The sequence below is a fragment of the Macrotis lagotis genome, chromosome 1 (assembly GCF_037893015.1).
Source record: "Macrotis lagotis isolate mMagLag1 chromosome 1, bilby.v1.9.chrom.fasta, whole genome shotgun sequence".
Classification (NCBI taxonomy): domain Eukaryota; kingdom Metazoa; phylum Chordata; class Mammalia; order Peramelemorphia; family Peramelidae; genus Macrotis; species Macrotis lagotis.
Window position 1 is genome coordinate 343,715,147 of NC_133658.1, and position 27,908 is coordinate 343,743,054.

General features: G+C 41.4%; 1 protein-coding gene and 1 pseudogene across 2 annotated transcripts; both read left to right on the plus strand.

Annotated features, from left to right (window-relative positions):
* Window positions 1-489: 489 nt before the first annotated feature.
* On the plus strand, window positions 490-27,860 carry LOC141505731 (bactericidal permeability-increasing protein-like). 2 transcript variants are annotated; one of them, XM_074211833.1, is made up of 16 exons: window positions 490-538; window positions 2,604-2,719; window positions 2,802-2,916; window positions 4,357-4,485; window positions 5,492-5,647; window positions 5,727-5,790; window positions 7,409-7,472; window positions 7,589-7,680; window positions 9,443-9,622; window positions 9,798-9,857; window positions 20,794-20,961; window positions 22,496-22,563; window positions 22,821-22,863; window positions 23,305-23,368; window positions 23,932-24,008; window positions 26,093-27,860. In XM_074211833.1, exons 2-16 carry the CDS (start codon window positions 2,626-2,628, stop codon window positions 26,132-26,134), a joined length of 1,416 nt encoding a protein of 471 aa, XP_074067934.1. In that variant the 5' UTR covers window positions 490-538; window positions 2,604-2,625; the 3' UTR covers window positions 26,135-27,860. The 2 variants fall into 2 exon arrangements, with proteins under 2 accessions (XP_074067934.1, XP_074067935.1); XM_074211834.1 differs by having other exon boundaries at window positions 526-595.
* On the plus strand, window positions 14,600-14,983 carry LOC141517639 (mitochondrial pyruvate carrier 2 pseudogene; annotated as a pseudogene).
* Window positions 27,861-27,908: the final 48 nt, after the last annotated feature.

Below are 27,908 nucleotides of genomic sequence, written 5' to 3' on the forward strand. Positions count from 1 at the left end.
AAAGGAAGAACATTATAGAAACAGGAGGTGGTAGAAAGGAGCCTTAAGCTAAAATGTTGAAATGGTGGAAAGAAATCATAAGAAATAATCATAAGAAATAATAAAGGCTGGACCAATAGAGTTGTACCAGATTGTAGAAGGCATGAATTCCCAAAAATAAGTTTGAACTTTACTCTTTAGACAATAATAAAGTCAATGAAAGATTTTCAGTTGAGTGATGTGACCAGACCTCCAGCTAAGGAACAATTTAGCAAAGTGTGAAGGACAGATTAAAGAGGGCAGAGAATGGTGGCAGGAAGACTTATTTGAAGGCTGATTTGCCTGGAAGAGCCAGGGCTAAAAGCTCATCCACATCTCATCAGCTCACTCTCTTTCCCACTTTTCTTTGCCTCTGCTCTTTAGCTCAGCCTCCTTTCACTTCCCCATTATCACATCCTGTTTTTGCAGCCCACTCCTCAACTTCCCCTTCCTCAACATTACTCCATATAACCCAAGGGTCAGAGAACAGACTCCTGCTGCCTCTCTGAAACAGCCCAAGGTAAGGAGAAGGGGAAGCTCTGGCTGAGCCTAGAGACCAAGACTGGGCCTCTTGTGGGTATGTCTGGGTATGTGTGTATATGGGTGTTGAGGATGGAGAGTGGAGGAGGGAGGGTAGCAATGCCATCTTGATCTAGGGCCAGCTGGAACCAATAACAGATGGTGAGTGGGAAGTGGGGGTGGAGGGGGGAAGACTGTCCAGGGTAGGAGAATGAAAGCTCCATTCAGCCAAATAGAAGGGTGGAAAGTGCTTTGAGATCCTAATGGGCAGTTTGGTAGGGAGGAAATTCTATAAGATGTTAAACCCTCTTAAAAAGTTTGACCCTTTAGCACAGTCTTTTTTCTAGAGCACTCTTTGTGCTAGGCTAATGGGGATAAATCCTAGAGGCAGACTCTGGTCTAAGGTCTTCCTGGAGCAGGAACCAGCCACAGACAGAGGCCCCTGTGAAGGAATTCAAAGTTTTCTCCTACCTTCACTCTCAATGAATGGTGGTGAAAGTGGAGGCCCAGCAATCAATGCACAGAAAGAATGGAGGAGACAGAAAAAAAAAAGACTTCAAATTCAATAAGCCTTTATTAAGCATTTTGTGTACACTGTGTGTACAGTGCTAAGGAGATACAGTTGTCTCCTTGAACAGTGCTACACAAATCCTGCCCTCATCATAACAACTCTCATTTCTATACAATAACAAAATCTTAAAGATTTTACAAAGTACTTTCCTTACAGAGGAAATCTGTGAGGGAAGGAGCCCACAAATTGTTAACCTTATTTTACAGATGAGAAAACTGAAGTTGAGAAAGGGAAATGATTTTCTTAAGGTCACTAGCAAGTGAGCAAGAGAGCTGCAACTTGGACATGGGAGGACATGCTACCTCTATCCAATTACATTTTTTTTTTGTAAAAGTGCTTAGCACAATGCCTGGCTATTGCTATATGTTGTTATTCAGTCATTTTTCGGTCATATCTGACTCTTCATGACCCTATTTGGGGTTTACTTAGCAAAGGTACTAAAAGGGTTTACCATTTCCTTCTCTAACATATTTTACAGATGATAAAACTGAGACAAACAGGGTTAAGTGACTTGCCCAGGGTCACATGGCTAATAAATGTCTCAGGCCAGATTTGAACTCAGTGAGATGAATCTTTTGGACTCCAGACCCTGAACTCTAGCCACTGTGAAGTGGCACAGTGGATAAAGTACTAGCCCTGGAGTCAGGAGGACTCCTATATCTGAGTCCAAATCTGACCTCAAACCTTTGACACTTACAAGCTGTGTGACCTTTGGTAAGGCCAAGACTGGGCCTCTTGTGGGTATGTCTGGGTATGTATATATATCTGGGTGTTGAGGATGGAAAGTGGAGGAGGGAGGGAGGGTAGCAATGCCATCTTGATCTAGAACCAGGTGGAACCAATAACAGATGGTGGGTGGAAAGTGGGGGTAGAAGGGGGGAGACTATCTAGGGCAGGAGAGAGAAAGCTCACTCAGACAAATAGAATCCTGATTGCCACACATCCAGGGCCATCTCCAGTCGTCCTGATTCATATCTGGCCAGTGGACCCAGATGACTCCAGGAGAGAAAATGAGGTTGGAGACTTAGCACAGCGTCCCCTCACTCAAATCTACCGCATGTTCTTGTCATGGCATCATACCCTGATGTCAGTCTTCTTTGAGAAAGAAGAACAAGGGGGCAGCTAGGTGGCGTAGTGGATAAAGCACCGGCCCTGCAGTCAGGAGTACCTGGGTTCAAATCTGATCTCAGACACTTAACAATTACCTAGCTGTGTGGCCTTGAGCAAGCCACTTAACCCTATTTGCCTTGCAAAAACCAAAAAAAAAAAAAAAAGAGAGAGAGAGAGAGAAAGAAGAACAAACACCACCTAATTATAACTTTCTACTTAGCTAGGCTAGCCCTTTGAAAGCCTATTGCTGGCAATGCCCAACACTTTCCAGCTTGGTGGGATCTACGATAGGTCTTACTCTGGTGACATATTTGTTAATTAATTGACTGCTGGAGAGTAAAGAAGCCATCCCACCTTATTTGTTGATATTCAATCCATCCCACAGCAGGGTCTGGAGAAGCTTTAAGATGCTGTGGTTCCTAGTGATGTTGTTGGGAGTAAGAACAGAGTCAGTAAATCCTGGAATAAAAATGAAGATCAACCTGAAGGCCCTGGACTATGGTTGGTGCTCCATAATGGGGTAGGGAGGCCATGGTGCAGGGAGGTAAAGAAGAGCTGATGGTCCTGTTGGTCTCTGTTGCAGGGAAGCAGATTGGGATGGAGTTACTGAAGACTACTCTGCTGCACATGCCAATCCCAGATTACCAGGATTCCTACTCAATCCCTGTTGCAGGTCATGTGGAGTATGCCGTGACAGGGTGAGAGGGATGAAAATCAAGGATCTCCCCATCAACTGTTTCCCATAAACAACCCTACCACCCTTCCTCCCTGCTCCCCCAGCCCTCTCCTTACTCCACTCAAATACCTCCATGGACATCAGATTTTTCACTTAGCTATCCTGCTTCTCCCCACCCCCCAGCTCCCAAACCCCTCTATCTCAAGCTTTGATTACAGACTGAAAAATGTCACAGTTAGAAGAAATATTTGAACAGAGAAGTTCAAACTTAGGCAGTTGGGTGGAATAAGGAAGCTGCTGAAATTAGAGTCAGGAGACCATCCTCAGGTTTGTGTGGCCTAGGGCAAGACACATAACCTCTCAGAGCCTCAGCTTTCTCATCTACAAAATAGGCATAATAAAATAAGTGCTCCGAACTACATGAGGTGATTGGGAAGAGAGTGCTTTGAAAACTTCAAAGTACTATGTGAAAATGAATCTTTTCCTTCTAGACTAACCCCCCCCATTTTACAAATAAGGAAACTGAGTCATCAGAAAGCAAGCATTCTATTACATCAAATAATAGGATTTTAAAATCTCTAATCCCAGAGTTCCCCTGTCAAAATTAAAGAGATAATATTTGTGAAGTGCCTGGCAGACCCTTCCCTCTCTGGATCTTGGTTTTCTCAACCGTGAAATAGGAGTTTGACCTAGATAATTTCTAGAAGTCCTTCCAATTCTGATAATCCTGTTCCCTATTCTAAGGACCCTTTAATCTTCAATGATCCTTGTTTTATGACAGTTTAGGATGCATAATGGCTTCAAACTGTCTCTCCAAGGGATATTTTTGACAGGGGGTCAGTTTGTCTGTTAGGAGACTTCCACCTTGGACATAATTGGGTCTGGGTAATGGGTCTGGGAGTAGAAGAGACCCTTTGAGGAAGGCTGGGTCAAGAAAGTGAGCTTCAACTGATACTTTCCTTTTGTTTATTTGATATTTTATTTTTCCAATTATATGTTATGAAAGCTTTTCAACATTCATCCACATGCATATGCATATTTTTAAATTATTTAATTTCCTTCCACCCTCTCTTCCTATCCCCTTCCTCTCAGCATCAGTCAGGTGAATATTGTACATACATATTTGTGTTTAATATATTTACAGACTAGTCATTTTTGGTATGAGGAATTAGGCTTAAGGGAAAACAAAGAGGATCATGAGGTAAGAAAAAAAAATACATGAGAAATTTTAAAAAAGTGAATGTAGTATTCATTTGGATTCTGTAGGGGTTTTTTATTTTGTTTTATTTGTTTTTCTTCCTCTGCATGGGGATAGCATTATCCATAGGCAGTCTCTTAGGGTTGTCCTAGTGCTAAGAGGAACTGCATCCATCAAAGGTGATCAACTCACAATGTTAATGTGTACAGTGTTCTCTTGATTCTGCTCCCTTTGCTCAGTATCCAACTGATATTTTCCTTACAGGCTCAAGGTAACTACTGTAAATTTGGGGAAGACGTTGGTTGCACTTGTTCCCAACTCAAGGCTCAAACTGTCCATGGGACCTGCAGAGGCCCAAGTCACTGGTCATTGGTCTGTGAACTCATTTTTAATGTAAGGACTTTGAAGAATTGACTGAGTTACCCCAATCCCCTCTCCCACTTTCATCCTTGGTTCCCTCCTTTCCCTAATGACAGACATATGCCTAACACCCCCATTAGAAACTTTCAGATCCTCAAAGAACACAGACTTTTGATTCTGTGGACTAGGACGCATCCTGTCCAATTCCACCCCCCTTCCCCCATTTAAGAGAGGAACGGGGGGTGGCTAGGTGGCACAGTGGATAGAGCACCGACCCTGGAGTCAGGAGTACCTGAGTTCAAATCTGACCTCAGACACTTAATAATTACCTAGCTGTGTGGCCTTGGGCAAGCCACTTAACCCCCATTACCTAGCAAAAAAACCTAAAAAAAAAAAAAGAGAGAGAGAGAGAGGAATGAATGGGTAAAGAAGGCCTAAAGAGGGAACACATTACTAAGGACACATATTAAATAAGTGGTGAATCCAATATTTTAACACAGAGATATTATGGATTCAAGGTTCAGGCTTTTCTATTCATCCCTTCCTGTATCCTGAGACTCCAAATTCCCAAGCTTCCGAAATCCAATCTTTTGAAAGTATCCACCCTACCTCTGCATTCTCTGTAGGACTCTGGATCTGGGCTCACAGGTTCATGGGATTAAGATTTGGAAGAGACATTAGAAATCATCTGATCCAATACCATTATTTTACAGAGAAAGGCCAGGGGACAGTTAAATTTGAATATTTTTAATGATTTTTTTACTTTCTTTGGTCAAGTTCAGTCCAGCTCATACTTTACCACCTCTTCCTGGAAGTCTTCCAGTTATCAGTGAGGGATGCTGCAATACGGTGTGTCCAGAGATTATACATATTGTTTCCTGTGGGAATCTGGCCACCCCAAATTTGAGAGACAGTCATTAGAATCAACTGCCTCAGTGGGCAGCTGCTGCTCTCTGGTGGCCATGAGTGGGATTACTCCCAAGCTCTTTGTATCTGTGGGCTGCCTACCTTCCCTCTCCTGTTCCATCTCACTAAGCAGAAAAGAGAGTGAAACCCTCAAGCTGAGTGTGGAGAACATGATGTTGGCCATGCTAGTAGAGGTGGGCTGGGATGGCACTGGACACCTGATCATGAGCCTTGAAGACTGTAACTGCCAAATTGGGGACTTGAATATCCTCATCTCTGAGGGATCCAGGTAAGTACAATGTCAGAGGACTGTCCCAGGACAAGAAGAGGGTGTCAGGTGCACACATTCCTATTCTCTCTTCCCCTAGATGGCTCTATAACATCTTCACTAGAGTGCTGAAGAATGTCATTCGACAGGAGTTGGAAGTCAAGGTGAGATTCTTCAGTAGCCCTTTTCTAGGAACCTACCTCACTATAAAACCCACCTCAAGCTCTTCCTCCTTCCCAAGACCATCCCCACCCCTTTGACACTTCAAGTTCCTTCCCCTCTTATCTCTAGACCCCTAGCCAATTTTTCTTTTTTTCCTCATCTAGGTGCCCCCCTTATTTTTCTTCCCTTTGCAATCCCTCCGTCAAGTCTCACCTAATTCCTTCAGACTGAGATCCCTTTTAGTTCTTTCCCCCTCTTAGCTCTAGGCCCACTCTCTTTTTGCCTCCTCCATTCTAATACACACATCAATTGCTTGTTATAACAGTCTTATGAGGTCCTTGATATCATGGCATCAACATTATGACATTATGAATGAGCCAATTTATCAGGCCATCGGCACTTGGATGGTTGATGTTAAAACTAAGAAATTATTCAGATACCCTGAATTTATCTGGGAAATATCTTTTGATCTTATTGCCCCCCATGGATAGGCAATCAGTGCAAAGGCTAGCTCAGTCAATAATTGGTACCCTTGATCAAATCACTTAACCTCCCAGGACCTGTGTCTTTCTTCCTTCAATAATTCAATTCGACAAAGTCCTGTGCTGGGCAAATAGGCATATAAAGACAAAAGGGCAATTGTCATCGGCCTCCAGGAATCTACATTCTGGAAGAGGTAGAGAATTCACAGAAGAAAGAAATCATCTGACCATCTGAATCACTATAGAACATATCCCCAAGGAATACACTGAGACTGAGACAGAGTGGAAGGAGGGAGAGGGAGGTAGAGACATATGGAGATACACACACACACACACACACACATACAGAGAGAGAGAGAGAGAGAGAGAGAGAGAGAGAACAGAATCAGAGTCAGAGAGAGACTAGAGAGAAAGAGAAGAAGGAGGGAGAAGGAGACAGAGATGGTTGGTTGTTGGATGGTTGGTGTTAAAACTAAGAAACTATTCAGACAGAGAGATCAGTCACAGAGAGTAAGGGGGAGAAGATAGAGGAGAAGGAAGGAGAGAGAGACATAAGAACAGAGTCAGAGAAGGAGAGTGGGGGAGGGGAAGGAAAAAGAGATAGAAGGAAGGGAAAGAGGGACAGAGACACACAGAGACAGAGAGAAGACATTGAAAGGCACAGAGAAATAGAGTACTTAAGGAGCCTTTCTCTGTGAAGATCAAATAAGACAATGTGTGTGTTTATATATATATATATATATATATACATATATATATATATAATTTATATGTATGTGTGTGTGTTTTTAAACCTTAAAGCAATAAAGTAGGAATTATTGATGTTTATTATTTTAATCCTGCCAACCTGTCAGCACAGACTCTCCCCCCATTTCTAGAGGATACATCTGAGAGCTTCCCCACTACCCCACTCCATCCTTCTACCTCTTCTCCCCCAGACAAGAGAGATGATGTATGAAAAAAAGGATTGAATGTAAAAAACCCTGAGCTTGGATCTCTGGGGATGGGATTCTGGGAACTGGAGGGACCAGAGCAAGAGGTCAGGAAGGGGTCCAGGCAGGGACTGATGCCAGGGAGTGACCTCACCCTCCCTAAGATGTCCCTTTCTCCAATTTCCTGGACCTTTCTCCTTGCTCAGCTGTGTGAAGAGATCCAGAAAGAGATGAGAACTCTGCAACAAACATTGCTGAAGAACATCTCAGGTCAGGGGGTGGCACTAGGAGCCTGGATCTGGGAGGGAGAGGGCTGGGGAGAGAGTCATGAGGATCACAGGAGAACCCTCTGAGGACAAGTGGTCCCTTCTTGCTCTGGTTCCCAGAATCCATCCACATAAGCCCCTTTGCAGACTTGAACTATTCTCTGGTAGCAGCACCACTGATTTCAGAACAAAGCATTGAACTGGACCTTAAGGTAATCTCCCTTCCCATACTCCTTATTATCTTTTCCTTCCTGAATCTTCCTCATTTTTTCAACCTTCTATTTACCCTCCTAATTGTCCTCCTTCCTCATTCTCCCTATTTTCATTTTATCATTGACATTCTCCTTCCTCCTTTTTGTTCCTCATCTTTCCTATCTACTAAGCATCACACTTTCCTACACTCTCTCTGAAAGTACAAGTTAGTTGTTCCTATTTTGCAGATGAGAAGAAGCCAGATAGAACCAAGTGACTAACCCAAGGTCCCAGAGCAAACCTGTGGTATATCTGGATCTCCCAGGCCACTTTCTTTTCTAAGCTTTCTTTTCCCAAGCATGTCCTTTATTGCCGCATCCAAAAGCCCATGAATATTCACTTTAGTAGGTTTGAGCACCCTAAGAAACTAATTTTATTCATTATAAAATAAGGGGGCTTCCAGTTCCGGTATTCTATAATTTATGCTCCAAGGTCTCTGCCAGATCTAACATTCTGAAATTCTACTAACTAATCCTTTATACACTATCCAAGTAAAGACTGGATGATTCATATCAGGAAGGTTTGGGGTAGTGACAGGGGTTGGACTCAATATCTTCTCAGGTTCCTTCCATCTCTGAAAGTCTATGATTCTTTCTTTTTTTTTTTTTTTTTTTTTGCAAGGCAATGGGGTTAAGTGGCTTGCCCAAGGCCACACAGCTATGTAATTATTAAGCGTCTGAAGCTGGATTTGAACTCAGGGACTCCTGACTCCAGGACCAGTGCTCTATCTACTGCAGCACCTAGTCGCCCCAAGTCTATGATTCTTAAGCACTTTATATTTTCTCTACCGGTTAGCCTGTTTGGGTTTCATGATTCTTTGTGGTCAGGGATAATTGGCTTTATTTCATGAAGGAGGAAAATGATGCTAAGAAAGAGATCATACCTGGGACAGCTAGGCAGTGTGGTGCACCAACTCTGGAGTCAGAAAGACCTGAGTTCAAATTTGGACTAGTATACTAGCTGTGTGATTTTGGGCAAGTCACTAAAACTCCAATTGTTCCCTCCAAAAAGCACAAATAAATCAGCCTTCTCAGAAAGAAAGGAAGGAAGGAAGGAAGGAAGGAAGGAAGGAAGGAAGGAAGGAAGGAAGGAAGGAAGGAAGAAAAGGAAGGAAAGAGGAAAAAAGAAAGAAAGAAAGAAAGGAAGGAAGGAAGGAAGGAAGGAAGGAAGGAAGGAAGGAAGAAAAAGAAAAGGAAGGAAAGAGGAAAAAGAAAGAAAGAAAGGGAAGGAAAGAGGAAAAAAGAAAGAAAGAGAAAGAAAGAAAGGGAAGGAAAGAGGAAAAAGAAAGAAAGAGAAAGAAAGAAAGAAAGAAAGAGAAGGAAAGAGGAAGAAAGAAGGAAAAAAGAGAAAGAAAGAAAGAAAGAAAGAAAGAAAGAAAGAAAGAAAGAAAGAAAGAAAGAAAGAAAGGAAAAGAAAGAGGGGGCGGCATAGTGGATAAAGAGCCGGCCCTGGAGTCAGGAGTACCTGAGTTCAAATCCGGTCTCAGACACTTAATAATTACCTAGCTGTGTGGCCTTGGCCAAGCCACTTAACTCCATTTGCCTTACAAAAAACCTAAAAAAAAAAAAAGCAAGAAAAAGAAAAGAAAGAAGACACATTACAGCAAAGGAATTGGGACTGGATCTTCACAAAAGGCTTGATGGGGCACTTTTGAGTGTTCCTATCTCAGTTTCCCTGTCCTGTCTTTTCTCCCCCCCTCTCCATAATTGCCTCCTACCCCAGGGTGAATTTTTCAGCCCGAGTGAACCCACGAAAATCTTTCCGGTGACCTCCTCTCCGATCTCACTCTGGGAACAGAAGAAACACATGCTGCTCCTCGGCCTTTCGGACTTTGTGGCCAACTCAGCAGCCTTCGTTTCCTGGGGGGCTGGGGCGTTGTCCTGGACCTTCAATGATAGCCAGGCAAGGGGCTTGGGGCGGGTGGGAGCAAGGAGAAGCTGACTTCTTGCAGAAGGTGGGTCTTTAGCTGGGGGAAGGTGAGGGGCAGTGAGCTCAGGGAGCAAGATGGAGATTGCTGCCTGCTTGTGAAAGGTGAGGGATGGGTAAGGCTGAAAGGGACCTTCCTCCATCATTCCAGATCCCCAAGAAGTTTCCCTTACGTCTCAACACTGAGAGCTTCAAAGGCCTTGTGCCTGAGGTAAGGGTCATCTGTTTTGCCTCTCAGCCTGCCCATGTTCCTTTTGCTCTCTTTAGTGTCATTTACCTGAGTCTGTACCGAACACACACAGTCCATAGTTAATTCTCCCCCCAAAAATCTGTTTCCTTTTGTTGTGATAAAGACAGGAAACTTCTACTGTTTATCCAGAGTAGATGAATTTAATGGACTTGAAAGAAACATTTGTTAAGCAACTACTATGTGATAAGAAGTACAGCTGCTGGCGCAAAGTAGGTGCTTAAAGGGAGATAAAGGGAAGGTGGGGAGATAAAGGAAGGGAGGGAACTTTTCTTGCTCTCAAGAGCTCACAGACTAATGGGGAAGAAAATATGCCAATAGCAATATACAAACAATAACTGATAAATAGAAATACATATAGAATGGTTTTACATATATGTGCATATTTGTGTCTAATGATAGCTATCTCTAGGACGGGAGGGGAAGGAAAAGGGGAAAAAAAAGTTACATAATAACTTTATTGTATATTTAAAAGGAATAGCAAACCGTACATAATAGATTTGCAGTACAATTATCTTTTTTTATCTAGCCTACCATGTATGAAAATGCTTATTTTATTTTTTAAGTTCAGAATAAAATAAAATGAAAAAAGAAAATATATGCAAATAAAAATAATACTGGATAAATTGTAGATAATCATAGCAGAAAGATACTAAGTTTAAGGAAGATAAGGAATGGTTTCTTATAGAAAGTGAGATTAACTGGAACTTAAAAGAAGTCAAGGAGACTAAGAGGTAGAGAGATGAGGAGGGAGACAGTTCCAAGCATAGATGATGGGTAATGACAATTCCCAGAGTAGGAAGATGAAATGTATTATTTAAGGAACTGCAAGGAGACCAGTATCACTGGATTGAAAATTATGTGAGGGAGAGTAAATTATAAATAGATAAGAAAGTTAGAAGAAGAGCCAAGTTATAAAGGGCTTAAAAGACAAGTGGAAGGAAGCTTAGAGATCATTTTCACCTACCACCTTTTTTTAAAAGAGGACCTGGAATTCCCTGAAGTCACCCAATAAAGTGGCAGAGCCATGACTTGAACCCTGCTTTTCCTGTCTAGGGGCTTCTTTGCTAATCACACAGCTTCTCTTCATTTGACAAAGAAAGGAAACTAATGTTCAGAGAGGGGAACAAACTTATCCAAGGTTTGAGAGCCATGTCATCCGTATAAGACATAGTTGAGAGAACTGGGTCCTGGAGAAAAGAGTTTGAGGGAACATGAATGCTATCTTCAGGTATTTGAAAGACTTTATTTTTTTTAATTTCAAAGGTATTAAATTTAAAATCAATGTATTATCTAACATTTAAAGTAATTTAACTCAAAACTTCTGAAGAATTAAATTCATCCTCTCTCAGATATCCCATTAGCATATCAAGTTTAACATGTCCAAAACAGAATTCATTTTATATATATATGCATACATACATATATGTATATTTTTCCTTTTTCCTTTTTTATTTTGTTTTGCTGTTTTCTTCATATTTTATTTTTCTGTTACATGTAAAGATATATTTTAATATTTATCTAAAAAATTTAAGTTCCAAATTCTTTTCTTCCTTTTTTTCCAATCTCCTCCCTTCTTTGAGAAGGCAAGCAATTTGATACCAATTATACAAGTACAGTCATGCAAAACGTATTTCCATATTAGCCATATTGTGAAAGAAAACAGACAAAAAATAAAAATAAGATAAAAAAATCTGCATTCAGACTCCATCAATTCTTTCTCTGGATGTGGATAGCATTTTTCATCAAAAGTCCTTCAGATTTGTTTAGAATCATTGTTTTGCTGAAAATAGCTATTCAGAGTTGATCATCATAGAATATTGTTGTTAGTGTGTACAATGATATCCTGAATATTACTTCACTTTGCATCTATTCATGTAAGTCTTCCTAGATTTTTCTGAAAGCATCTTTCTTTAATTTCTTATAGGACAATAGTATCCCATCACAATCATAAACCATAACTTATTCAGCCATTACTCAATTGTTGGGCACCCCTTCAATTTCCAGTTCTTTGCCACCACAAAAAAGAACTGCTATAAATAATTTTGTACAAATAGACCTTTCCTCCCCCTTTAAAAAATCTCTTTGGGATACAAAATATAATAGTAGTGATATTGCTAGGTCAAAGGGTAACATTTTGGAATCCTTTAGTCATAGTTCCAAATTTCTCTCCAGAATGATTGGATTGGTTCACAACTTTAACAACAGCTCACTAGTGTCCCAATTTCTCCACATCTCCATTATTTGTCGTTTTCCTTTTCTGCCATATTAACCAATCTGATAAGTATGAGGTGAGACCTCAGACTTGCTTTAATTTAAATTTCTCCAATCAATAGTGACTTAGAACATTGTTCCTATAGCTATCTAACGTTAATATTTTTCTGCTGGGATGGCTAGGTGGTACAGTAGATAGAGCAACAGCTTTGGAGTCAGGAGTACCTGAGTTCAAATCTGACCTCAGATACTTAATGATTACCTAGCTGTGTGGCCTTGGGCAAGCCACTTAACCCCATTGCCTTGCAAAAAACAAGAAAAAAATATATATTTTTCTTCTAAAACTACTTTTTCATATCCTTTGACCATTTATGAATTGGGGAATGACTCATAGTTGACTGAGTTCTCTATATGATTGAAAAATGGGGGGTGGCTAGGTGGCGTAGTGGATAAAGCACCGGCCCTACCTGGGTTCAAATCCGGTCTCAGACACTTAATAATTACCTAGCTGTGTGGCCTTAGGCAAGTCACTTAACCCCGTTTGCCTTGCAAAAAAAACCTAAAGAAAAAAAAGAAAAAAGAAAAATGAGGACTTTACCAGAGAGACATACCAAAAAATTTTTTTCCTGCTTTCTTTCCTTTTTTATTTTTTATTTTTTTAATTTACATTTTATTTGTTTTCCAATTATATACAATAGTATCTATCTATCATTTTTGTAAGATTTTGAATTTTACAATTTTTCCCCCACCCTCCCTTCCCTCCCCCCCAACAGAAGGCTGTCTGATAGTCTTTACATTGTTTCCATGCTACACATTGATGTACATTAAATGTGTTACAAGAGTAAACATAAACCCTCCCCCAAGAAGATGAGAAATCTCAAGAATAGAGAGAGAAAAAAAAATGTACTTCAGTCTGTGTTCAGATTTTAATGGCTCTGTCTCTGCGGTGAGTTCCTTTCTTTATCATAAGTCCACCAGAGAAGGTGCTTCATCATTTTTCCCACAGTTGCTATCACTAGCTGTACCTCCACTCTATTTCTCCCCACTCTCATTTATTCTATTTTCTCTCTCCTTTCATCCTAGCCATGTCCAAAAGTTGAATCTGCGTACCCTCTCCCTCGATCTTCCCTCTCTTCTATCACCTATTCCCCCCTTCCCTCCCCCCATTCTCCCTTATCCCATCCCTTTCTTCTCGTTTTTCTCTAGGGTAAGATAGATTTCCTCACTCTATTGTTTATGTTATTTCCTCTCTGAGCCTTTTCTGATGAGAATGAAGTTTCACTCATTCCCCTGTTGCCTTCCCCCTTTCCACTCCATTGAAAAAGCTTTTTCTTGACTTTTATGTGAAATTTCTTAGCTTCCTCTTCATCGCCTTTCCCTTCCTCCCAGTACTTTCCTTTATCACACATTGACTCCATCTTTTTACTATATTATACCATTATATTTCGCTCCTTCCTATGTCCTGGCTATATAACAGCTCTGTTAAATAAGAAAGTTCATATAAATTATCAGAGTCTTCTTCCCATGCAGGAGTACAAACAGTTCAATATCATTAAATTCCTCATAGTTAGTCCCTCTCTTCTACTCCCTCTATGGTTCACCAGAGTCCTGTACTTAGAGATCAAACTTTCTGCTTAGCCTTGGTTGTTTCAATAAGAAAGTTTGAAAGTCCCCTGTTTCATTGAAAGTCCGTCTTTTCTCCTAAAAGAGGATGTTCAGTTTTGCTGGGTAGTTGATTCTCAGTTGTAAACCAAGATCTTTTGCCTTCTGGAATATCATATTCCAATCCCTATGAGCCCTTAATGTAGATGGTGCCAGATCCTGTATAATCCTAACTATGGAGCCTCAGTAGTTGAATTGTTTGTTTCTAGCAGCTTTTAGAATTTTCTCTTTGATTTGGGAGTTTTGGAATTTGACTATAATATTCTTGGAAGTTTTTCTTTTGGGATGTCTTTCAGAAGGTGACTGGTGAATTCTCTCAATTTCTATTTTACCCTCTGCTTTTAGGATCTCAGGGCAATTTTGCTGTATTATTTCTTGAAAAATGAAGTCTAGGTTCTTCTCCTGATCATGGCTTTCAGATAGCCCAATAATTTTTAAATTATTTCTTCTGGATCTGTTTTCAAGGTCGGTTGTTTTTCCAGTGAGATATTTCACATTTTCTTCTAATTTCTGGCATTTTTGGAAGAGTTTTATTTCTTCCTGATTTCTTGCAAAGTCATCAGCTTCCTTTAGTTCCATTCTGCATTTGAAGGAGTTATTTTCTTCAGAGAACTTTTTTTTTTAGGTTTTTGCAAGGCAAATGGGGTTAAAGTGGCTTGTCCAAGGCCACACAGCTAGCTAATTATTAAGTGTCTGAGCCACCCCTCTCAGCCTCCGCTGGGCCCCAGGGCCACCCGAGCAGGGGGCATCGCCACTTGGAGAGAAGGGCACCCTGGGGAAGCGCGGGTGGCCGAGGTGACAGGCCGGGCTGGGTCACCAGCTGAGAGGGCATGGCCACCTCCGGGGTGTGAGGCCTGTGGGCCACCTACCACCAGCTGCTCGACAAGGTGGAGCTGATGCTGCCCAAAAAGTTGAGGCTGCTCTACAACCACCCGGCAGGTCCTAAAACTGTATTTTTCTGGGCACCAATTATGAAATGGGGATTGGTTTGTGCTGGATTGGCTGACATGGCCAGGCCTGCAGAAAAACTGAGCACAGCCCAGTCTGCTGTGTTGATGGCTACAGGGTTCACTTGGTCAAGATACTCCCTTGTTATTATTCCTAAAAACTGGAGTCTGTTTGCTGTTAATTTCTTTGTCGGTGCAGCAGGAGCCTCTCAGCTCTTTCATATATGGAGGTATCAACAGGAATTAAAGACTAAACAAGAATTGTAAAGGACTCGATATGCTGGACAAATCCAGAAGCAGTTATTGCCACCAAAGGGACCTAGTTGGATTAATTTAATTTTATTTGGTTTTTCAAAAAGATAATGCTAACAATGTTAATGTTCAGCGGTTGAGACTGTAACAGTAGTCATTATTCAGTACCTTGATTGAACTGAAAATAAAATACACTTTTAGTAAAAAAAAAAAAGTGTCTGAGACCAGATTTGAACCCAGGTACTCCTGACTCCAAGGCCGGTGCTTTATCCACTATGCCACCTAGCCACCCCCTAAACTGTTTTTTAACATATTATTTTCTTTTTTTTTTGTATATCTTTCACCAAGATATTGATTTGATTTTCATGATTTTTCTCATTGCTCTCATTTCTCCTCCCAATTTTTCCTCCATTTCCCTTAATTGCTTTTCAAAGTCTTTTTTGAGCTCATCCATAGCCTGAGCCCATTTTCTATTTCTCTTGGAGGTTTTGGATATGGAAGCTTCATTTTTGTCATCATCTGAGTATGTGTTTTGATCTTCCATGGGACTAAAGTAATTCTCTATGGTCAGATTCTTCTTTTTCTGTTGTTTACTCATTTCCTCAGCCCAAGACTAGTTTACAGCACTTCCTAGGATTTGGGGTTTTTTTTTGGGGGGGACACCCCACTGGGAACTTTATTCTTCCAAGGCCTTATGCTCTATTGCCTGTGCTTTGATATGTAGATGACCACCTCACTTCCCTCTGCCCTTGAGCTGTAAGGAGGAGTCCTGCTTGGCTACTTAGTACTTGCCCAAACTGCAATCTGGATCTGATTGTAGGCTAGCATCAAAGTCCTACCCCAAGGGAAAGCAGAGAAATCTCTGCATACTTCCCTTACTATCTCTGGGAGTGCAGGCTGCTTTCTCCAGATTCTCACTGCGGCCTGTGCTCCCTCACTGCCCACTCATTCTAGTGTAGCAGAATTCTCTCCCTGCCCCTTCAAACTGTTGCTGGTGATCTCTGGGCTAGTCTGGGCTGCACTGCAGCTGTGGCTTTTTTTCCAAGCCCTGGTCCTGGTGAAACACACCTTTGGAACTTCTAAGTTACCTTGGACTGGGAAAATGTATCACTCAGTCTTTCTGTGGGTTCTGCCCCTCTAAATTTTGGCTAGAGTCATAATTTGTTGACTTTTGGAGTTTGGGGGGGAAGGAATTCCTGGGAAATGCTGCCTTCATGCAGCCATCTTGGCTCTGCCCTTTTCTTTCCTTTAAAATTTTTTTAAATTTATTTAAAGCGATGGGGTTAAATGACTTGCCCAAGGTCAACAGCTAGGCAATTATTAAGTCTCTGAGGCTGAATTTGAACTCAGATCCTTCTGACTCCGGGGCCAGTGCTCTATCTAGTATTACCTAGCTGCTACCCCTGTTTTCCTTCTAATCTTGGCAGCATTGGATTGCATATGCTCTTTATTTCTTGTTTCATCATAAATTCTTCCCTTATCCATAGATTTGATAGGTACATTTTCCCATGCTCTCCTAATTTTTTTATGATATCACTCTTTATGTCTAAATGTCTAAATCTAAAATCATTTGACCTTACATTAGTGTGTGCCTTAATTTCTGCCCAACTACTTTCCAGTTTTCCCAAAAATTTTTGTCAAATAGTGACTTCTTGTTCCAAAAGCTTTGGATTTATCAAACACTAAATTACTATGGTCATTTATTACTGTGTGATCTATTCTACTGATCTATCACTCTATTTCTTAGTACTAGATTGTTTTGACAATCACCACTTCATGGGGGCAGTTAGGTATTACTCCTGGAGTCAGGAGGGCCTGAGTTCAAATCCAGTTTCAGGCACTTGATATTTACTAGCTGTGTTACCTCAGGCAAGTCACTTAACCCCATTGCCCCCCCCCAAAAAAGATGAATGATTACTAATTTATAATACAGTTTAAGATTTGGTACAGCCACCTTACTTCATATTTTTTTTTCATTAATCCCCTTACTCTTTTGTACTTCTGGATGAATTTTGGTATTTTTTCTAGTTCTCTAAAATGATTTTTTGGTAATTTGATTAGTATAGCACTGAATTAGTAAATTAATGTAGGTAGGATTGTCATTTTTATTATATTGGCTCTGCCTACCCATTAGCAATTAATATTTCTCCAGTTGTTTAGATATTTTTTTTGTGTGTAAAGTTTCATAAATGTGTTTATATAGTTCTTGGGTTTGCCTTAGCAGGTAGATTCTTAGGTATTTTATATTGTCTATAGTTATTTTAAATGTAATTTCTCCTTCTATCCCTTTCTGCTGTGGCAATATATAGAAATGCTGATGATTCTTGAAAGGGTTTAAAGAGGAAGAAGGACTAGATTTATTTTGTTTGTTGGGGGTTGAGAAGAGGAGAAAAGAGAAGAGGTTGTCACAGAGAGGCAGATTTTTTCCATTTCAGAAGTAAAAATTTCCTATCAATTAAAACTATTAAAACTTCAGAATTTCTCAGAATTGAAATAACTTCCTCAGTAGGATATATATTCTCTCTCTCATTAGAGAGAAAGTTTGGTGTGCTATAAAGGAGATTCTTGTTCAGGGAGGCTAGGTGGCTTCCAAAGTCCCTGCCAACCTGGAAATGTTACATTCAGTAAATTAGTGTTTCAGTAAAGGCATTTCCCACTGTCCTCTTGAGTCACAATTATCAATTTTCTTTTTTTTTTTTTGTAATTTAAATATATTATTTTTTTTACCAACTAAAGGCAACACTTCAATTTTCTAATTATTCATCTACACTAATAAGTTTTTGTTGTTTTGGGCATTTCAATTCTTTGTGACCCTATTTGGGATTTTCTTGGCAAAGATATTAGAGTGGTTTGCTTCTTCAGATCATTTTATGAAGAAGAAACTGAGGCAAACAATTAGGTGACTTGCTTAAGGTGACCCAGCTAGTAAATGTCCTAGAATGGGTTTCAATTCAGGTCTTTCTGATTTCAGGCACGACCACAGTAATATATAATGACCCACTAAAAGTGGTCTGAATGTCTGTTCTACCCCTCAAATCACAGTTAAAAGTCTCCTTTTCTTTTTTTTTATTAAAGATTTTATTTATTTTGAGTTTTACAATTTTTCCCCCAATCTTACTTCCCTCCCCCTCCCCCACAGAAAGCAATTTGTCAGTCTTTACATTGTTTCCCTGTTGTACATTGATCTAAATTGAGTGTGATGAGAAATCATATCCTTAAAGAAGAAACAAAGTATGAGATAACAAAATCAGACAATAAGATAGCAATATTTTTTTCCTAAATTAAAGGGAATAGTCCTTGAACTTTGTTCAAACTTCACGGTTCTTTATCTGGATGCAGATGGTATTCTCCATTGCAGACAGCCCCAAATTGTCCCTGATTGTTGCACTGATGGAATGAGCAAGTCCATCAAGGTTGATCATCACACCCATGTTGCTGTTAGGGTATACAGTGTTTTTCTGGTTTTGCTCGTCTCACTCAGCATCAGTTCATGCAAATCCCTCCAGGCTTCCCTGAATTCCTGTGCCTCCTGGTTTCTAATAGAACAATAGTGTTCCATAACCTACATATACCACAGTTTGTTAAGCCATTCCCCAATTGGACATTTACTTGATTTCCAATTCTTTGCCACTACAAACTGGGCTGCTATGAATATTTTTGTACAAGTGATGTTAAAAAATTTCCCTTTCAAGAAGCCTTTCCTTATCATCCTTAGTCTATGATTAACCCTCTGTGATTAATTTCAATTTATCCAGTATTATTTAAAAATTTTTGTCGATTATTTATATAAATACCATATATGGCTATCACAAAGAACAACAGGTTAGGAGAAATGGAGGAAGGCCTCTGGCACATTGGGTACCCCCTTGTGACAAATGTTTGAGAGGGCTGAACAAGAATCATATAGGGTGGGCAGATATAGATGGGATGGGATCTTTGGAGAGAATGCCAGAATCTACCTTCATTTGAGTATTTGAGTATCTGTTAATTAATTATCTGACATATCAGTAGCTCACAGGTTATGTAGTGCTTTAAGCTTTATGTTTTATGCCCATGATCTCATTTGTGCCACACAATTATGATGTAGATACTATAATTATCCCTATTACAGAAATTGAGGTTCAGAGAGGTTAATTGACTTGCCCAGGGTCATACAGCTTGTCCAACACCCAGCATTCAAACCCAGGTCTTCTTGACTTTCAAGGCCAGTGTTTTATCTACCAAACCACTCTGCTTCCTTTGCTGAACCTAGGTAACACAGTGGATAGAGTGCCAAGTCTGGAGTCAGGAAGATGTGAGTTCCAATCCAGCTTCAGACACTTGCTAGCGGGGTGACTCTGGACAAGTCATTTACCTCCATTTATCTGTTTCCTCATCTGTAAAATGACTAAATGACTCACCACAACTTGCTACTGGTCACAACAATTAAAAAACCCAGGACCTAGGAATTATTCAGTTTGGATATTAGCTGTCATTGTATAGGATGGGAAAGGGGTGGAGGATGATAATGTTTGAGCTTCCTAATTATATAGGGTTGGGAAAGAGAATAAGCATTTATGTATCACTTTCTATCCGTCAATATACAAATAATATAAATGAGATACAAATATCTCATTTGAGCTTCACAACAACCCTACAAGGTGGGTGCTATTATCCTCATTTTACAGCTGAGCAATCTGAGGCAGACAGAGGTTAAATGACTTGCCCAGGGGTACATAACCAGGAGGTGTCATATTTAGGATTTGAACTTAGGTCTTTTTTACTCCAGGCCCAACAATCTATCTACTATGCCACCAAGTATTTTGATGTGCGTGTATATATATGTAAGTCGGTGGGTGGGTGTGCAAAGAACTCCAAATATGATGAACCAGATGTGAACTTTATCTGAGGGCTGCATAGTGGTGGGGGGGAGGGGGATAACGGGGGCAGGGAATAGCCCCTTAGCCAGGCAGGACTTTCAGGTGACCAGAACAGTGCAATATCTCACCCTCAGGATCAACAATGACCAATATTCGAATACTTAAGCGATTTGGAGGAATTATGTCTTTGAACCTCATAACAGTCTTGTAATGGGAGTATGATAGACATTATTATCACCACGAGATGAGGAAACAGACCCAAGCTAAGGAATTTCCTGAAGGTTTCAAATCTAGTATCAGAGGTGGGATTCAAGTTCAGGTTTTTCTGATGCCAAATCCACAATGCATCTGTATCTGTTCCACAATGTCTTTAAGTGAAGGCCCAGGAAAGAATTTACCTGATGCTGTTTAAGGGGCTCTGGAAGGTGATTCCCAGAAGTCAAAGCTCAGGACTCCAGCTACTAGAGCTTCTTTCTTTTGGATCATAACATCCCCAAACTTTAGACTTTAGAGAGACAAAGAAACAGTCTAGAGAGGTGAAGTTACTTGTCCAAGGTCATACTGCTAGTAAAAAGCAGAGCTGAGACTGGAAAGGAATTCAGAGTTTTCCTAATCAAGATGAGGCTTAAAACAGCCCACTAAAGGATCATGTGTCCCTCATGTGAACCCCAGGGGGGTTCATTCTCTCCTCCTGGGATAGGAGTGGGAAATTTGGGGGTACCAAAGACAAACTTGACCTGTGAGGGCTGGCTGTCCATGATGCACCCTAACCCCACCGATGGCTTCTATAACTCTTTGGAACCTAGTCTGATTTCTCCCCCTCAGCTTCTAGCCCTTACCCCAAGTTCAGACAGGGTATAAGGGGAGCGAAAGAGTTACCATGACCTCCCTCCCTGCACAATTTTCCAAATGTCAGACTTTATTAACCTTCTTGTCTTCCCTCTTCCATCTCTGTACCCCCTCCAGGTCTGGAAGCAGTTCCCAGATGTACCTATGGCCCTGAAGCTCTTTGCTCGTCTTCCCCCCAGTTTTCAGACTCATCCAGAAACTTTGCATCTTCTGTTGCCTGGGGCATTGCAGGCCTTCATTCTGCCCAATGGAACCTCCCGAGTACCGGTCTTCTTATTGCATATTGTGAGTGGGCAGCCCCACCCTCTCAAGATCATGGGCCTCCCTTTTATAAGTGGAGCCCAAGTACTGGTTTCACTATCATCTTTAGTTGTAGGCAGGTGTTAGTATACTCTCTGAGTAATTGTCCCTGTTCTTGGCTCATGGATACCAAAGTAATTCCTAGACTCTGAATCAGGACTCTGTAACTCCCTGAAGATCCAAATCAAATTCCAAGCTCTTAGGGAACTTGCCTGTGCCCTAAGTCTGGGCCCTGATATCATCTTCTGCCAATGACAAGTAACAGGGCTCTGGAAAGCTCTGCCCATACAGGGAGCAAAGCCAAGACTGTCCAACTTAGTTCAACTAATATTAATTCCCACTGTTGCCTAGCCCAAATGTTTATTGACTTAACAAATATTTATTGACTTTCATTGGAATGGCAACCTGAATATAGCAATAAAAAGGACCTCATGCCTTATAATATTAGAACATGGGGAACTTTGACCATAAAATGTCAGTGATAACTATATATATATATATATATATATATATATATATATATATATATATATATATACATATATACATATATATAATAGAATGTGAAATATATAACAGAATGTGAAAACTAGAAAGGTTTTAGAGAATATCTAGCCCAATCTTCTCATTATACAGTTGAAAAAAAAACTAAGGTCCAGAAGGAGAAGTGACATAGTTTTCCCATTTCACTGGATCACAGAACAGAGAGTGAACTAACAGGATTCTTGGAAGGCACCTGGTCAAACTCCTTCATTTTACAGATAAGAAAAGTGAGGCCCTGGGAGATTTAAGTGATTTGAAAAAAAAAATCATACACAAGTAGTTTGTGTCACTATAAGATCTGAATCCAGTACTGGTGCTCTTTCCATTGTATCATACTGCCTCCCTATTTCTCTGTTCTGGACATTTTCCACAGAGCAGACTAATTGGGACAACAAGATTCACAAACAGGAAATGAGGCAAGAACAAGACAGGAGAGAGAAGAGACATGGATAACAAAAGAGGGAACTTCCTTAGGTCTTGAGTGGTCTTCCCTCCTGGTTGAGGTAGACTAGGGGTCTGGGACCAGAAGCCTGGGGAGTCTGTGTAGAGGCAGAGAGGAAGGGGTGGGAAATTTCATGTGGGGTGAGAATATTTGAAAGGGAACAAAAAGTTGTGCCTAGCTTCAACTGAGGTTACTAGGGGGATTGGTTTGGTCTCACTTGTCCTGATCACTGTCACTGCCCAGACCAGACCTTCATTTCTATGTTGGTCTGAATCCCTAGAGGTTCTTAACCTGGGATCCATGAACATTATTTAAAAAATTGATAGCTGTATTTCAATACATCATCCTATGTATTTTTTTTAAGTGTCTGATTTCACCATAATGTCAAAGGGGTTCAATGACAACAACAAAAAAAGGTTAAGCCCTATCCTAGAGAAATTCCATTTCCCTTGAATTCACTTCTCTGTGGAAAAGGGGCAGGGGCTAGGGACACTTGTGGAGGGGCCAGGTTTTGAACTACAGTTTCCTTGACAGGATATCAAAGTCTCAGCCCAGATCTTTGTTGTTGGAAAGAATATTGGGGCTTCTCTGATACTGGATAAGTGAGTTCTCTCTACTTTTCCCATCTCTAGGAGTTTCTCCTATTCCTAAAGAGGGTGATTCTGGTTTTGTGGGGGCTCGGGTGGGGGTAGAGGGGTCAATGCTGTTTCACAGTGAGAGAAATAGTTGGTTTGGGATTGAGAAGCAGAGAGTACCCACTCTACCCCCTTGGCCTTTTGCCTCCCATCAAGGTGAGGTCCTAGCACCCCTTCAGATCTAGGATATGGGGCAGGATCTCACTTATTCCCTCTTCCTGCAGCTTCAACCTGACCCTGGCTCATTCAGATATCGGGCCCTTCCAGGTAAGAGCCCTGTCAGGGAATCAGGTTGAGGATCTAGGGTTACCCACCCCTCTTAATTCCTTAGTCCAGCAACCATTCACACACTGTCCCTCTCTGGGTATTTTCTCCCTGGGGAAGTAGGGAAAGATTATGTTTCTGGACAAGGAAGGGAGCTGGGGCAGTGTTAGACCCGATACTTTAGATGCAGGGGCATGGCAGGGCCTATAAGCCCCACCTATAACCCACTTCCTCTCCTGCTTCTCTGCTTTCCCCACTTTCTCCCTTCTTCCTCCTGAACTCATAGGTCAAAACTGGAAGGGCCCCCAGAATGTAGACTGTTTGACCTGGGAGGGACCACTGTGAAGTTAAGCCCATTGCTTTTGCATTCTACTTTCCATCCCCCTCCATTTCATCTTACCTAAAATGTTGGTACCTCCCCATGGACTCATCTCTCTTTCCCAGATTGATAAATTGGAGAATCTGCTGAATATTGCCCTGAAGTCAGTCATACTGCCTAGGACCAACAGTGAGTTTTCACCACTCCCTGACCACTCCCCTGTTCCAGGAAAATAGTAACAAATAATAATAAAAAATAATATCAAATCACATCTGGAATTCTGTCCCTGGAGACAGAAAGGCAAGGAATTGAAATAAATCCTCACATCTGTCCTCACAATTCTGGGAAAGAGGCCCAGCAGCTTTATCATCAATCTCATTTTACAAATGAGGTATAAAGAGATGTGACTTGCCCAGTGTCACTTGATGGTTCAGTGTCTGAACTGGGATTCTTGCCTAGGTCACTTGTCTTGCAGGAACCTCCAGGGAGCAGGGGTGGAGGGAGATTAGGGATGGAGAATTACTGAAAAAGACTGAAAAAAGAAGAGGAAGGAGGAAGCTGGGGTGTAGCATTCCAGGACAGAGCATCTTTTTCCTGTGTCCTCATGCCAGGGGAAGCCCCCTGAGAAGCTCCTGGGGCTGGGGTCTCCATGGGGAAATGGCATCTTAAACCCACATCTTAACTGGGTTTAGTGGTTGCCAGGCTCTAGGCTGCTGTTGGAAAAGTGAACTCAGTTTATAGCCTTTCCCTAGGAAAACTCAAGGAAGGCTACCCTCTGACCATGCTGCCCAAGATCAGCCTTCAAAATACAGTCATCAACATCCAAAAGGTGGGTGTGGTCTTAATCTCTTTACTGGAACCCAATTTCTGTATCCCAGGAACCACGATCCTGCTCCCAGATCACTGCCTCAGCACTTCTTCCTCCCCTCCTCTTAGGTTTTTTTTTTTAAGGTTTTTGCAAGGCAGTGGGGTTAAGTGGCTTGTCCAAGGCCACACAGCTAGGTAATTAAGTGTCTGAGGCCAGATTTGAACTCAGGTACTCCTGACTCCAGGGCAGGTGCTTTATCTACTGTGCCACCTAGCTGCCCCCTCTTAGGTTTTTTTAAAAATTTATTTAGGACAGTGGGGTTGAGTGACTTGCCCAAGGTCACACAGCTAGGCAATTATTACTTGTCTGAGGCTGTGTTTGAACTCAAGTTCCCCTGACTGTAGGGACTATGTTCTATCCACTGCACCACCTAGCTGCCCGCTCCCCTTAGGTTTTCAGCTGTGTCCCTTCTGCTTTTTTCCATCCCCTTGCCCCAACTCCCCTACCTCTACAGTCTCCAGGATGACATCATGTACTGTATAGTAAAGACTCAACTCCTTGACATATTGCCTCCCATCCTTGCCTAGCCCCTTTTGTTTTGACTTCAGTTCCATCCCTGTGTGGCTTGAGGGACTTTGGGTAAGTCTCTTGTCCTTTCTGGGCTTTCTTTTTTCCTTTCCCCATCTGTAAAATGAAAAGGCTGCTTTCACATCTCTATAAACACTCCGGACTCTGGCACCCTATACTCTATTCTAAATTTCCCTTTAATGCTGTTTTCAGATCTTAAGCTCTGATGATCCCTGGTGTTCTCCATTCATTGCAGTTGTAATATTTTATGTTTGATTCAAAGGTTTTAGCTTTGACATGCTACCAGCTTGGAGTACCATGTTTTTGTTTGTTTTTTGTCTCTCTCATATTCTGGCTCTCCCACTCAGAGAGAACAGAGAACAAGAGGGAAATCTCCAGAAGGAAGGGGAGATCTATTCTTGTCATCAGGTTGGAGGGGTCAAGTATGCTACAAATAGGTAGCCCTGCCACAGGATGGACTGCCACAAGATGCACAGCCAGTTCTTTGCTATGGGAAATTTTCAAGTGGATGCTGGGTGACTCCACCTCTTCCCCCCATACTTGCCAGAGGGCACTGTGGAGAGCCAGTCCTTGGGAAGAGGGTGGAAGCTACAACCCCCTCCCCCTTCCCAATGCCCCTGGGACTTGTCTGGTTCTGGTATAAAGCACTAAGGAAAGTGTCATTCCCTAGAATGACCACAGAGGAGCACTGTAACCTCTCTATTGAGAGCTAGAGCTGGGAGAGCCCTCAAAGATCATCTTCAATCCTTTGATTTTACAGATGAGGAAACTGAGGCTCTGTGAGGTTAGATCACACAGCTATTGATCCAATCCCCTAACTTTATAAAGGAGGAAACTGAGGCCTGAAGAGGGGTGATAGCTTGCCTAATGTTAGTCTGCCTAATGTCTAGCTCTTCATAAGTTCATTTGGCATTTTCGTGGCAAAGATAATGGAATGTTTTGCCATTTCCTTCTCCAGCCCATTTTACAGATGAAGAAACTAAGGCACCAGGTTAAGCAACTTCTCCAAGGTCACCCAGCTAGTAATTGAGTTCTGATTTGAATTCAGGTGACAGAATGAATAGAGAGCTGGGTCTGGAAGGATCTGAGTTCATATGTGACCTCAGGTATTGATTAGTTGTGTGACCCTGGTCAAGTCATTTAACTCTGTTTTGCCTCAATGTCCTCATTTGTAAAATGAGCTGGAGAAGAAAATGGCAAACCACTCCAGTATCTTTGCTAAGAAAACCCCAAATGGGGTTCCCAGAGATTTGGATATAACTGAAACTGAAGATTCAGCAACAATTTCCTGACTCTAGGCCCAGTGCTTAGCTGCCCAGGATCTCACAGGATTCAGATTCAAATCTGATCCCTGTCCAGGGATGCTTTCTACTCAACTCTTTCAATATCACTTAGCTTGGGAGCTGAGTGTCCCTCAGAAAGTCCCAGGTGAAACTGTAGTCTCTGAGAACTTTGGAGAGTGTGACTAGAGAACCCCTCCCTCACTTCATTAACCAGGGGAACTTTTGCTTTTTCAGGGCTTTTTGGCTGTTGCCACAGATGTCCAGTATGAATCCTGAAACAGGCCTGCTGCCTGCTCTGGAAGACCCATCTTCAAGTGGCCTTTCCTTGGTCCCTATCCTGGCCCCTTCTCCCTTTTACAGGGTGTCAGACTAATAGAGAAGCAACTTTCAGGGCAGAAGGTAGAAGGGGTTGGGGGGGGGGGGCGCTCAGGCTCTGCTCCAGGGCTGCTACTCTTCCAGGATTCATGTCCCCAGTTATCTATCAGCTGCTACTCTTAGGAATAAACAAATCCACAAACTACTATTTTTGAACTCTTAATTTAGAATCTTAAGAGGCCACTGTGATTCAAGGAGCCTTGTGGTTGAGTGTATGGAAGAAGATGATTCGGAATGTCCGTGGTCCTCTGAGCCTGAGGAGGACTCTAAGGGTCTTACTTGAGACAGCAAGGATTAGTCAATTGATCAGTCACCGTGTGTTTATACTAAGCATAAGTTGAGTGCCCAGGTCTATGTTAGGCCATATCAAGGATATGAAAAAGCACAAGATCCAGTTCAGATGCCACTTCCATCATGAAGCCTTCCTTGATTCTCCAACCAAAGTGATACCTCTCCACAGCCCTTTGTCTTCCTCCTAAACACAGGGGTCTTTTTCTTCATTTTCTCTAGATTATTCCTTAATGAGTTCATCTTTTCTATAGCTTCAATTATCACCTCTAGGAAGATGATTTTTTTTGTTCTTTTGCAAGGCAATGGGGTTAAGTGACTTGCCCAAAGTCACGCAGCTAAATAATTAATAAGTGTGTGTTTGGATTTGAACTCAGGTCCTTTTGACTCCAGGCTGGTGCTCTATCCACTGCACCACCTAACTGCCTCAAGATGATTCTTTATCTAAGAACCACTTCTCTGAACTCCAGTCCTGTATCTTCAATTGAAGATACATGAGTAGCTAGGTGGAGCAGTAGACAGAGCACCAGGCCTGGAGTCAAGAGGACCTGAGTTCAAATTTGACCTCAGACATTTGACATGTCTGTGTGACCTTAACCCTGCTTGTTTCACATCCAAGATCATCCCCAGTAGTCTTGATTTGTATCTGGCCACTGGACCCAGATGGTTCTGGAGGAGAAGGTGAAGCTGGTAACTTAGCACAGCAGCCCCTCACTCAGATCCAGTTCATGTGCCTGTTATGGAATGACCTCTCTGATGGTCTTCTTTGAGAAAGACAAAACATCATCATCACAACATCACAATATGCAAACTGAAATTCATTATATCCCCACCCCCAAACCCATCCCTCCTCACTTCCCCATTTCTTCCATCTTCTCAAACTATCATGCTATTATCTTGCCTTTCTTCCCCTGGTGAAATGATTTTAAAAAACTGCCTCCACACAGTTCCTCTTGCTTCCCATTGATTCCTGAAACTTTTCTTTTCAAAGTACCTGTTGTCCTTGATACCTTACTCAAATTTAAAAGAGTAAGAGTCATTCTTCAGTAGATAAATAAAAGATCAAAGAGTGAATAAACCTCCAAACCAAATATCTTAATACATATATAAATCTATATAATCTGGCAAAACAAAATGTCACACTAAGTATGTCCAAATATGTATGATCTTTTCCTATATTACGTTCATCACCACACCGGCAGGAGAGAGTGACATATTTTATTTATTTATTTACTTATTTTTTTGATTCTTGGTCTATCATTTGTTTGATCAGAGTTCTAAAATCTTTCAGAATTGTTTTTTATCTATTATATTGTCATTGTGTAAATTGTTCTAGTTCTGTTCACTTTGTTTTTTGTCAGTTCATAAAAGTCTTCCCAAGTTTCTT